Consider the following 14,274-nt stretch of genomic DNA (forward strand, 5'->3'; position numbering starts at 1 on the left):
GGGGGCGGGAAATCTACATTCCTCCGTAAGTGGCTTTCTTCGGCTTTGTTGGACTGTCTGGAAGACGAAAATATGGTTCAGAGTTACGATCATAATAATTGAACGTTTGCATTATTCTCTTGTTCATTTGATTCAAAGTCCACTTTATGTGGCTCTTGTTCATTCTCTTCAATCTCAGCCTCACTCTGGGTAAATATTTTTTAATTTTAACACCACCAATCCAATCCAACAGCTTTCATTAATTTCTTCACAAAGCTCTTTCCTGGTCAACCCATTAATCATTCACTAATTTTTCCTTCTTTAAAGAAAATTCCATTCTTTTTGCTTTTTTTTTCTTTTTTTTTTTCTAAAGAAAAAAGAAATCTCTTTTAAACTACCAATCAATTAAAAAAAAAATTCTTTTTATTGATCTGTTATCGTTTCAATAATAATAAAAAAAAAGGATATGATTCTTATACATTAATTAATCATTAAAATCTTTATATCTATATCTATTCTCCAACTTATAAATAGTAAAGTTTTTAGTTTAATAATCATCTTCACAACTATTAGTTTTTTTTTTTGGTCATGTATCTCCAGATGAGTTTTGCTATTTGTAAGTTTATATCTCAACATAGTATTTGTTATGTAAGTTTTTATAGTTATAAACAAAATAAAGCTCTAGTACTTCGTAAATAAATTACGTTTTTTTTTTTTTTATAATCTTGAATTAAATTTATAAATTTTCAAAGTATTATTAATATTTAAGTAGATATTATGTACAAAAATAAATGTCAGGCCCCCAGATACGACTTCCTGACTCCGGTGGTAAGCCTCCACTTCTTATATCACATCCAATCGTTGGATTTGGGAAAGCGAGCTCTCCCTCCGCAAACCGCTATATAAGATGTAGGAAAAAATCATCAAAAGATCAAACAAAAGATACAAAATGTGGACAGTTTTTGGATTGTGTGTTGTGGGATTGATTGTAGTATGGTTTACTCACTGGATAAACAAATGGAGAAACCCAAAGTGCAATGGAGTACTCCCTCCTGGTTCCATGGGACCTCCTCTTATCGGAGAATCCCTTCAGTTGATCGTTCCCAGTTATTCTCTAGAACTCCACCCTTTCATCAGAAAGAGAGTTCAAAGGTAACATGTACATACATACATACATACATACATATATAGCATACATATGTTTTCTAATCTATGATCTCCCAACCTTATCCAGAAACATCCTTTCTGTGGACAAGGATGATCCCCTAATATCTCTTCTTTCACTGTTACTGGCGTCATGACGTTTTCTCACTAATTGGGGTCAGGGCCGGCTCTTCCATTGCCTAGGCCCAAGTGGAAGAATGCCCCCTAAAAGTGTTTCGAGCAGAATTTCTTAAAAGTTTAAAAAAAGAAGTTATAATTAGAAACAATCGAATAAATCAAGAAAAAACTATTAAAAGTATCAAATACATCTTATATAATTGATTCTCTTTCTAGATTATTCTTTTTTTTTTTTTTTCCTTCTGAAGACTTAATTTTTATTGAACTTTTCTTAGTTTATAGTTTTCTTTTTTAGAATCTTTCAATTCACATCAAAACTTTTATATTCATATTAAGTAATTAATAAAGATGTTAGTAATGCTCTTACTTACCAAAAACGTACTCGTTGGCTTGAGTTTTTTTTTTTTTTTGGCTTGATTGTTCTTGAATCTTTATGATTATATATTTTTTTATAACCTTTATGATTATATTTCTATATATATATATATATATATCTTAGTATTGGAATTCTATTTTTAGAGTTTTATTATATTTGAGTTCACTTGATGATGATGAAATTTTTTCTCTTATCCATCTCCTTTTCATTTCTAGTATTGGTACCAAGACATGAAGTGATATAAATTCTCATCTTGTTTCTACAAAATAATTATTTCACATAATCTCATTCTTGGGATACACTTTCTTTTTGTTATTATTAGTTTAACATACAGTATGGAAATTATAAAGAGTAAAATCTTCTTTTCAGTATTGATAAAAGGTTTTAGTATAATCATTTGAAGAGATGATAGTCCTTTTTTTTTTTCCCCAAATGTGTGCGTTTATAGAATTTTATTTACAATAATTGATACAATTGATTTTGAGAATCTAAAGCACGTATTATAAAACTAACTTTGATAAAATTCTTTCTAAATTGATAATAATCATCTATAAATTCTTTATAAATAGTAAAGTTTTTAGTTTAATAATCATCGATAAATTCTTTATAAAACTAAGTCAGTTATTAATTGAGAATGTGGTATAAAATCTTAAATAAAAATAAATTTACGATATGAGGGATTTTTAAATAAAAATATAACATAAAATAAAAATAAAAATAAAAAAATTGATTGTATTTTACCTTTTTAATGAAAAATGCCTCAATCAAAATTTTGCCTTAGCCTTGCAACATATTGAGCTGGCCCTGATTGGGGTGGAAATTTCATTACCCTGATGGCTAGTTAGATGAGCCATCATTATGTAATTTTCTTTTTCTTTTTCTTTTGGTTATTCAGATATGGACCCATATTCCGAACAAGCGTCGCGGGTCGGCCTATTATAGTATCAACTGATGTGGAGTTCAACCATTACTTAGCTAAACAAGAAGGCAGGTTGGTTGAACTATGGTACTTGGATTCATTTGCAGAGCTCTTCAAGCAAGATGGTGAAAATAAGACTAATGCCATTGGTCTTGTCCACAAGTACGTAAGAAGTATTACATTGAATCACTTTGGTATTGACAACCTCAAGGAAACGTTGCTTTCTCAAATCGAAGAATATGTTAACAAAACCCTACAAACATGGTCAAGTCTGCCTTCTGTTGAAGTGAAGCATGCCGCTTCAGCCGTAAGTTTCATTTTCTCCCCCATTATACACCTTTCTTTGATAGCTTAGAATCTGAAAGCATTAATGGTATAATATGTATTTCGGTGGCTGGACATTAATTGCAGATGATATTTGATCTCACTGCCAATAAATTATTTGGTTATGATGCTGAAAAATCGCCTGTGAAGATGAGTGAGAAGCTTGCCAATACCTTAGATGGTCTTATGTCATTTCCCTTGAATATTCCTGGTACTGCGTACCACAAATGTTTGAAGGTAATTCAAAATGATGAGAAAAAGATAAACTTCTTAGGAAAAAGAATTTGTTTGAGATTATTTAGATACGTTTTGTTTTAAACATTCTGGGGTTCCATTCAGTATCAAAACGAAGCATTGAATATGCTAAGGAACACCGTAAAAGAGAGGATGATTTCACCCGAGAAACGTCGTGGAGATTTCCTTGATCAGGCTATTGATGATATGCAGACGGAGAGTTACTTAACAGAAGATTTTCTCGTCTATTTTTTGTTTGGAATCTTATTTGCAAGCTTTGAGTCGGTTTCAGCATTATTATCATTGACTCTCAAGTTACTTGCGGAGCATCCTACTGTTCTACAACAGATGACGGTATGTATACACAACATACTCTAGCCGAGCCTGCAATCTTTTCGATGTGCATAGCAATGGTGTAGCACTGATGCTTGGTTTTTTATCAGGCCGAGCACGAGGCAATTCTCAAAAACAGAGAGGATCCAAATTCCACACTCAATTGGGATGAATACAAGTCAATGACTTTGACACTTGGAGTCAGTTCTACAATCTCAACATGCTCTCTTTTCATGGTATTATGATAGTATCCCAATTTTCTTACAAACATTCTGGTGTGTGGGAATTGATTGTAGGTGATTAATGAAGCTCTTAGGTTGGCAAATGTTGCTCCTGGTTTACTACGGAGAGCATTGAAAGATATAGAATTTAAAGGTATATAATACATATATATTGCTCTCGAGCATATTTTGGGTAAGGTTATATAGTGTTACCAAGTGTAACTGCAAGATTGGCAAAATACTTACCCAGGTTATACAATTCCGGCTGGTTGGACCATCATGCTTGCTAATTCTGCTATCCAACTGAACCCAAACACGTACAAGGATCCACTTGCTTTCAATCCATGGCGTTGGCAGGTGTGTGTGTGTTATCATACACAATAATTATTTGTTATATCATTTGCTAGTCATGTTCTTTGATACCTATTCTTTCTCTTGTTATTTGAATTAATGGAAATAGGATCTCGAGCCGCAAGTTGTATCTAAGAATTTCATGCCATTCGGAGGAGGGATTAGACAGTGTGCAGGGGCGGAGTATAGCAAAACTTTCATGGCCACCTTTCTGCATGTCCTGGTCACTAAATATAGGTAAAAATGATGCTCCTTGTATTCTATTACCCGTGCCATTGCTGTAACAACATGTTTGCTGCCATGTTTGTTGTAACATATATAGTAGTGATCACCTCTTAAATCTTTTTTCCCCCCCTCTCTACAAGGCTCATTCATTCATAATAAAAGCAAATAACAGAGTCATATGTACATAGAGGTTTAAATTAAGGGGTATGCTTATGTAAGAGAGAGTAGAAGCTGCCAATTGTGCAATAGAATGAGCGCATCGATGTATTTTCTTCTTAAATCTTTTATTGGAATGAGGTTACAAAAATTAGCCATAAAAGAAAGGAAATTATTTTCTTGACCACATATTATCATGAACTATTTTCAACTTTGCATCCTAAAATTTCATTTTACACCTAAACCATCAATAGGATTCACTAAGAGCCATCCATTGAAATCTGATCGTTAAGATCATGTCATGTGGCCAATTTTCATTTATCTCAACAGTTAAATCTTATTTTAGTCTGCATATTGAAAGTATAGGTCATTTAGGATGTAAATTGAGACTTTTTGTGGTTTAGATTGTAAAGCCAAAAACAAATGAAGGTTTATGGATGCACATTGTAATCAGCCCTTTTATATTTTTATAATGTTGTTTGTTTTTAACAGGTGGACAAAAGTCAAGGGAGGAAAGATTTCCCGAAGTCCTATGCTAGGATTTGTAGATGGCATCCACATTAATTTCGTGGAGAAACATAGTTAATATTTCCATATTATCAAAAACAGCAAGACACATGAAAACTTGAACTTTGTTCGAAATAATTTGATAGTCATGGACACGAGGCATTACTGTATATATATTACAAAAAATAATTGGACACTCTCTCTCTCTCTCTCTCTCTCTCTCTCTCTTGTGGTTACCAACTTACCAATGCTGTTGATGTGCTTTATTGCGAGGGTGAGGTGAGGTGAGGTGAGGAAGCGTATGTGTTGTAATATTATTCGCCATTACCTAAGTTTATGTTTGAGTTATATAAGAAGTACTTCCTGGTTTAAAGAGGTGATCATTCACACTGTGGGTGGAGAGAGAGAGGAATATGAGACCCTGCCCGATTTAGATTAAAAAGGTCCTCTAAAATATAAAATATAATAAATAATTCAATTTTTTTAAATTTTAAAATAATAATAATATTAAAAAATAATATTATAATAATATTTTATTTAACTTTTAACTTTTATCTTAACTCATCTCATTTCAACTCACTATCCAAATCGAACCTTGTTTGGTTAACCAAAACTAAAAATCTCATCTCATCCTATCTCAATTCATCATTATACATTTTTCAAATCCCCATACAAAATATAATAAACAATCTAACTTTTTCAAATTTCAATACAAAATTAATATTCAAAAATTATATTATAATAATATTTTATTCATTATTATTTAAACCACCTCATCTCATCTTTGTAATCAAACGGGGATAAATGTCAAATAAATCTTATAAGATTTGCATATGGAATCTTTGTCACAAGTAATGATATTCGCCTAACATATTTCACAATATATTTGACAATACATATTGTAAAGTAAGGATTCTTTTTTGTAATATTGTGTTATTTTTATAAAATATTTTACAAATATATTCCTTATTTTAAAACATTATTGTGTAAAGTGAAGTGTGTTTATTATATTTCCTTTGTTATTTCCCTTGCCATGTTTTCTTCATTGGCACTAAGGCCATGTTTGTCATTTTTTGTGTCTTGATCTCATATAAAAACTTATCATAATTTACTTTCCAAACATCACTCAAATATAAAATATTTTTAATTTTTAATTTTTAATTTTTTTATTTAATCATTACCTAATTATTATAACTTTCCTAAACTTTTAAATAAAATACAATTTTTTTTTTCAAATTTTAAGATAAAAATTATATTCAAATTATATTTTAATTTTATAATATTTTGATTCAATTTCTTTTCTATTTCTCAAAATTAATAAATTAACTTAATTTAAACTATTTCACTTACTCACAAAACTCTAATTTTATCTCATTATTCAAACCTACCAAATTTGACGACTGATCGATAAGGTTAAGTTGCAGTCCTACGGAGCCGCGTAAACTAGCTAGTGCGCTGCTGGTACTCATACAATTAATTTTATGGAAAATTCTTTTTATCATCCTCACACTTCACACACCACACTTATTTTAATTTTTTTATTTTATTTGACGGAAATATTTTCAACCATCTGGAGATGAATAGACAGATCATGTGGGCCACACTTTATCTAATACTGTGTATGCTATCTTTCTCTTAGTTTTTGAATTGTCAAAAACGTTTCAATCATACTTAAAAATGATCAAAGTCATTACTTTCAGTTCTAGATAATACTTTGGATACTATCTCTCTCCTTTAGAATTTTCAAAGTTAGAGAATGATCAAAGTCCTTACTTTCATTTCTAGATCAACTGAAAATGAAATGATAGTTTAACTTGTGTTAATGTTACCATAAAGTGACGTGGTTATATCTTTGTTTAGAGTTATTTGGCTTGTGTTGGATCATATATCGATTATCAGGGAAATTTTCCACTGTAGACTTGTAGTCTTGACACATTGGTTTGTACACATCCGTCAAAGAAGAATTTTAGTTCACATCATTAGGCGTGAATTCGGTCCGGTCTAGAGAGGTTTTGTGGACTAGACCGGATCTATTTGGTCCAGGATTTTTCCACCCTGGACCGGACCGAACTCCCTCAGGACCGGTCTGGTCCGGTCGGTCCATTTGGTCAACTGTTAATTTTTTTTATTTATTTTATCCAATAAAATTTTGTTTAATACTTATGTAATTATATTGTAATATATTTAATATATATACATATAGTATACTATTAGTCTATTAGTAATAATACTATAACTAATAATTATATGTAATAATAGTAATAGTGATAACTATATATGTAACTATATGTAATACTAATAACTAATACTATTAGTCTATTAGTACTAATACTATAATTAATAACTATATGTAATGAGAGTAATACTATATGTAATACTATATTAAATAATAGTAATATTCTTATTACTAATACTTTATGTAGTTATAGTGATTTAATACTAACATATTACATATTAAGCTAACTATACTAATACTATTATAAATTTACAAATATATGATATATTATAATTTATACCATAACTTTTATAATATGTTAATACATTAATATATATACTAGTACTATATATATTTTTTTGATCAGTTATACTAGTACTATATATTATAGTTAATAGTTATACATTAAAGAATATAGTAATACATTGATACTAAATATATATAGTTATAGAGTTATAATGATTTAGTTATTATAAATTTATGATTAGTATAACTATTTAATTGTATTAGTATTAGACTATTAGTAATTCAATTTGGCTATATTATATTAGTTATGTTGAATCAGTTAGTTAGTATAACTATATTCTACATTAGTAGTATTAATATAAATATTAGTATTAGTTATAACTATATAGCCTATATTAGAATTGAGAGTCTTAGACTATATAACTAATAATATTAGTACAACTATATAAGTATATTGTATAGCTATATATTAGTTTTAATTATAGTGATTAGTATAAATATATAATAGTAGACTATTAGTATAACTATATATTAGTATTAATTATACTATTATGGTGATTTAGTATATTATAATTTATATATTATATTTATACTATAACTCTTATAATATATTAATATTTACTAGTACTACATATTATAGTTATATATTAAACAATATAATAATACATTCATACTAAATATATATAGTTATATTTATAGTGATTTAATTATTAACTTATTATGATTAGTATAACTATATAAATTATATAATAGTATATTAGTATTAATAGTAGACTATTAGTATAGGTCACTATAGCTATTGTTGAAGTATTAGTTATAGTAATTTAGTATAATTATATATTAGTATAAGTATAACTATAGTCTATATTAGACTATTAATATTTTTTATACCATATATAATTATATAATTAATTATATAGAACTATTATATAAATAATATTTTTTTTAAATTTCTATTTGGTCCGGTCCAAGGTAAAAAACCCTTGGACCGGGATCGGACAAAAACCCTTCAGTCCCTTGAAAAATGGACCGGACCGAACCCGATCGAATTGGGTTCGGTCCGGTCCAAAAGTGGCCGGTCCGGTCGATTTATCTGGTCTGGACCGTCTGATTTTCAGTTCTACGCATCATAGGGAAAGTTTTCCTTGCTAAACGATCGTATTTGGCTTAGGTGATAACAAAGTTTTGCTCAGAACGTATTGCAAAATACAGTATGCATACCTAAAAAACAGGAAAAAGGTGACGGCAGGGTTTGACTTTGGGTTTCTCTAGGAAACCATTTATCTTCTTTAAGGTAATTCACTTCATTTAAGATAATTTACATTATCTATCAAGTATAAATAATTGCTCGTAAATAAATAAAGTAGTTAACTTTTACTATTTTTTTATGGATGAAATAATATTAAAAGCAACCCAAAGGTTGTAGAAGTAATAAATAAAGGTTCCTAGTCTTATCTATATAAAGGAACTTGTATTTTCCATTAGATTCACCCATAAAGTTTTTAAGGTAAAAAACTAGAAGTCCATTCTCTACAAAAAATTTTATACTCTTTTTTGTAGGTATTTTAGTTCTCAAACCCAAACGACTGGAAGTAAAAGATATTATAGATCTCTTTATTCTTTCAAGATGTTTATTTTACAGTTGGTATCATAGATAAACCTTTCAGTTTTGGGTTTAAATTATTAGCATTTCAATTTTGTTCAAATAATGAGTCTTTCTTTAATGATTTCGGAGATAGGCTATACTTTCCATTTTTAAGTTTTTGTCTTTGAATTCATATCCGGATGGTTATGTGCTCATAATTATATTAATGGATTCAAAGTGATGTTTTTCTTTGGGCTTAATTTCAAACTTTATACATATTGATAGGCCTTTGGGCTAATTTACAGTTAATAGATTTTTTTACCCATTTTAGTAGATGTCCAATTGTATTTCTTTTAAATAATGAAGGTAATGCTACAACATCGTTATTATTTAAAAGAATACATAAATTTGGAATCACATTATAACTAAATCATAAGTTTTAAGAATTTATCCCTATAGGAAAATCTTTAATTTTTTTGTTATTTAATTAGTATAAGAAAATAATTTTCGGTATTGACAGTAAAATTTATCTTTTGCCTACAGGTGTGAATAGTATTATTTGTTAATATTCGGAATAATTTTTCTTATAGATAAAGATAAGTAAATTTATTCTGTTATGCAACTTTTTCCAATAAAAAGGTTAAATTTTACTTAAATTCATAGTATTAAAGTTTTTCTTGGTTTTGCAGCTATTGTTCTACAATCCTTAGCTGATAATGTTTATTTTATTTTAATACTTGATGACACTAATTATTCTGACTAGAAAGATTAGGTTCATTTTACCTTGAGGTGTATGGACCTTGACTATACACTCTGTGTGGAGCAACCACATGCTATCACAAATACGGATACACAGGAAGTCATCAAAAATCACCAGTGGTGAGAGCGATCTAATCGTCTAAGTCTAATGCTCATAAAGTCTCGTATGAGTTCATTAGAGGTTTTATTGGTGACTGCGCTACAATTAAGGATTAATACAGGCAATTGAAGAACAGTTTGTTTGCTTTAACTAATACTCTTATTAGGCAATTCACTACTAAAACTTTTGAAAGTTCTAAGGGTATGCGTGCATATACACCGGAAATAAGAAACATTGTTTCTCAATTTAAGAGTTTAAAGATAGAGATATCTGAGCCGTTCTTGGTTCATTTCATCATTGTCTCACTGCCAACTGAGTATGAGCCTTTCAAGATCTCTTATAACACACATTAGGAAAACTGATTAGTTACAGATCTTCTGACTATAAGTGTGCAAGAAGAGGAAATGATAAAGTATGATTGACTTGAAAGTGTAAATATGATTGTGAATGATAAGGTTAAGACTTAGAAAGGCCAAGATGGACCTCAAAAGAAAAGGAAGCATAATGTGTCATCAAAATCAAATAGAGGTGATACTGAAGCTCTTAGGTTGGCAAATGTTGCTCCTGGTTTACTACGAAGAGCATTGAAAGATATAGAATTTAAAGGTATATAATAGATATATATTGCTCTCGAGCATATTTTGGGTAAGGTTATCTAGGTTTACCAAGTCTAAATGCAAGATTGGCAAAATACTTACCCAGGTTATACAATTCCGGCTGGTTGGACCATCTGCTTGCTAATTTTGCCATCCAACTGAACCCAAACACGTACAAGGATCCACTTGCTTTCAATCCATGGCGTTGGCAGGTGTGTGCATGTGTGTGTGTGTGTCTTATCATACAGAGTAATTATTTGTTATATCATTTGCTAGTCATTTTTTTTTATACCTATTCTTTCTCTTGTTATTTGAATTAATGGAAATAGGATCTCGAGCCACAAGCTGTATCTAAGAATTTCATGCCATTCGGAGGAGGAATTAGACAGTGTGCACGGGCAGAGTATAGCAAAACTTTCATGGCTACCTTTCTGCATGTCTTGGTCACTAAATATTGTTGAAAGAACAACAACTCCTCTGTATTTAATTCTTTCACGTACTCTGCTTACATTACTCTGAGGCAAAGCCTCTCAATATATATACAAAGGTAAAACCGAATATTCTCTAGTGCTAGGACAGCTTTACAGCTAAGAAATGTTTGGTTGTTACAAAGGATGATTTGTACAAGGTAATATGAGAGGCTCGTGCTGCTGCTATGTACGTTGCATGTGACTTGTACTATCTGTCGTTGAGTGCTGCTGCTCCTGATGCTGCTGTGTTTGCTGTATTGCCGTTGCATGCTGCTGTGCGTGTTGCTTGGAGTTATTTGCAACAGCTGTAGGTTGCGCATGGGTTGCATGTTGCTGTACGTAGCATGTATGGGATGCATGCTTTGCTCTAACAAATATAGGTAAAAATGATGCTTGTTGTATTCTATTACTCGTGCCATTGCTGTAACAACATGTTTGCTGCCATGCTTGCTGTAACATAGTAGTGATCACCTCTTATTTTATTTTATTTTATTTTTCCCCTACAAGGCTCATTCATTCATAATAAAAGCAAATAACAGAGTCATATGTACATAAGAGGTTTACAAACTAAAGGGCAGGTCCTTTCTGCTGTGAAAATCTAAAGAGACAAGGAGGAATTAAATTAAGGGAAATGCTTCCGTAAGAGAGAGTAAAAGCTAACCATTGCACAATAGAATATGCGCATTAGTTTAAGCAATATCGATGTATTTTCCTCTTAAATCTTTTATTGGGATGAGGTTACAAAAATTAGCCATAAAAGAAAGGAAATTATTTTCTTGATCACATATTATTAGGGCTGAGCACCGATGAATCGGAGTCGGTATTGGAGCCATCCGACTCCGACTCCGATTTTATTGGCCTCCGATGGTGTTAGACTCCTCTCCGACTCTGCCTCCGACTTGTCGGAGCGGAGTCGGAGTTGGGCGACGGCGTTGATGGCGTCGGACTTGGCTGGCTGCGATGGCACCGTGCGATGACTGATGACCCAGGTCTGCCTTCTTTGCCGATTTGGGAAGTTGGGAATTGGGTATGGGACTGGCCGACTGGAAGTGGGGAGTGGAAACTCGGGACGTCGGCCTGTTGCGTACGGTTCAAATGCGAGGTGAGGGACCAGAGTTCTCGATTTTGATTTCTGAAGAGTGAGAGAGAGAATCGATTCGGCGCAGGGAGCGGGGAGGGAAGAAGGGAAGAAGGCTTCGGTGAAGGTTGAGATGACTCAGATGAGAGGAAACGGCACTGAGGAAGAAAAGTGATTCAGTGACAGCGAAGGGGGAGGGAATCCGGGGGGGGGGGGTGAAAACCCTAATGGGTTGCACAGAAACGGCGCCGTTTGGGGTTATTTTAACCCCAAACGGCGCCGTTTGTGGGGGTGGGGGGAAGTGAAAACCCATTAGGGTTGCACAGAAATGGCGCCATTTGTGGGGGTGGGGGGGAAGTGAAAACCCATTAATAATAAAAATATATTAATAAGTTAGTAAAAATATATTTAATAAGTTAGTAAAAATATATTTAAGTAAGTAAAAATATATTTAAGTTAGTAAAAATATATACTATTATATATATTTTACATTAGTAATACACTAATACTAATACTAATACTATTAGTCTATTAATATGTAGTAAATTAGTAATATTTATTAATTTATATACTATAGTCTAATAACTAGATAGTCATCATAGTCTAGATGTAATAACTAGTAATTAATAATATCTAATAACACTAGTTAGACTAGTACTAATAGATAATAACTTAAAGATACTAATTTAATATACATATAACTAATATATACTATTAAATATATTATATATTAGTAATACACTAATACTAATACTATTGGTCTATTAATATATAGTAAATTAGTAATATTTATTAATTTATTTACTATAGTCTAATAACTAGATAGTCTAGATGTAATAACTAGTAACTAATAATATGTCTATAACACTAGTTACACTAGTACTAATAGATAATAACTTAAAGATATATATTTAATATATATATAACTAATAATATACTATTGAACTATATTAGTAATTTACTATATACTAATAGTCTAATACTATTAGTCTATTAGTAAATTAGTATATAGTATAATAGTAAATTAGTAATATTTATTAACTTATTTACTATAGTCTATAACAAATATTAAATAACTAGATGTAATAACTAGTAACTAATTATATGTAATAACACTAGTTACACTAATACTAATAGATAATAACTTAGAAGATATTAATTTAATATATATTAACTAATAGTATACTATTATATATATGTATTATATATTAGTAATACACTAATACTAATACTATTAGTCTATTAATATATAGTAATATTTATTAACTTATTTACTATAGTCTAATAACTTATAACTAGATAGTCTAGATGTAATAACTAGTAACTAATAATATGTGATAACACTACACTAGTACTAAATTACTAATAGATAATAACTTAAAGATATTAATTTAATATATACAACTAATAGTATACTATTATATATATTAGTAATTTACTATATACTAATAGTCTAATACTATTAGTCTATTAGTATATAGTAAATTAGTAATATTTATTAACTTATTTACTATAAGTTTATAACTAATAACTAGTACTAATTGCTAGTATATTATTGGATTTAACTAATGATGTTACTATATTTATATTTATATGATTACTATATAGAAAAACACATATATTTTTTTATAAAATATGTATACTAGAGGAGTTGGAGTCGGAATAGGAAGTCGGAGTTGGAGTCAGAGTCGGAGTCGGATCCGCCTGGACTCCGACTCCGACTTTTCATGAGAAAAAAACTCCGACTCCGACTCCGACTTGTCGGAGTCGGAGCGAAGCCAGAGCGGAGTCTGGGTTGGAGTCGAATTTTCGGATTTCTGCTCAGCCCTACATATTATCATGAACTATTTTCAACTTTGCATCCTAAAATTTCATTTTACGCCTAAATCATCAATAGGATTCACTATGAGCCATCCATTGAAATCTGATCGTCAAGAGCATGTCATGTGGCCAATTTTCATTTATCTCAACAGTTAGATCTTATTTTAGTTTGCATATAGAAAGTATAGGTCATATAGGATGTAAATTGAGACTTTTTGTGGTTTAGATTGTAAAGCCAAAAAATATATGAAGGTTTATGGATGCACATTGTAATCAGCCCTCTTATCTTTTTATAATGTTTTTTTTTTTTTTTTTAACAGGTGGACAAAAGTCAAGGGAGGAAAGATTTCCCGAAGACCTATTCTAGGATTTGTAGATGGCATCCACATTAATTTCGTGGAGAAACGTAGTTAATATTTCCATATCATCAAAAACAGCAAGACACATGATATCATATTGTTAAACTGATTTGCTAAATCATTGTTTTGATATCATATT

The 14,274-nt window shown here is 30.5% G+C and overlaps 1 protein-coding gene across 1 annotated transcript; it reads left to right on the top strand.

Annotated features, from left to right (window-relative positions):
- Positions 1–776: 776 nt before the first annotated feature.
- On the top strand, positions 777–5,102 carry LOC122309836 (cucurbitadienol 11-hydroxylase-like). The gene is made up of 9 exons (XM_043123528.1): positions 777–1,131; positions 2,532–2,862; positions 2,967–3,116; positions 3,219–3,467; positions 3,557–3,646; positions 3,743–3,821; positions 3,918–4,024; positions 4,128–4,255; positions 4,892–5,102. Exons 1-9 carry the CDS (start codon positions 929–931, stop codon positions 4,983–4,985), a joined length of 1,431 nt encoding a protein of 476 aa, XP_042979462.1. The 5' UTR covers positions 777–928; the 3' UTR covers positions 4,986–5,102.
- The last annotated feature ends 9,172 nt before the right edge of the window (positions 5,103–14,274 follow it).

Source organism: Carya illinoinensis, chromosome 5 (genome assembly GCF_018687715.1).
Source record: "Carya illinoinensis cultivar Pawnee chromosome 5, C.illinoinensisPawnee_v1, whole genome shotgun sequence".
In the NCBI taxonomy this organism is placed as follows: Eukaryota; Viridiplantae; Streptophyta; class Magnoliopsida; order Fagales; family Juglandaceae; genus Carya; species Carya illinoinensis.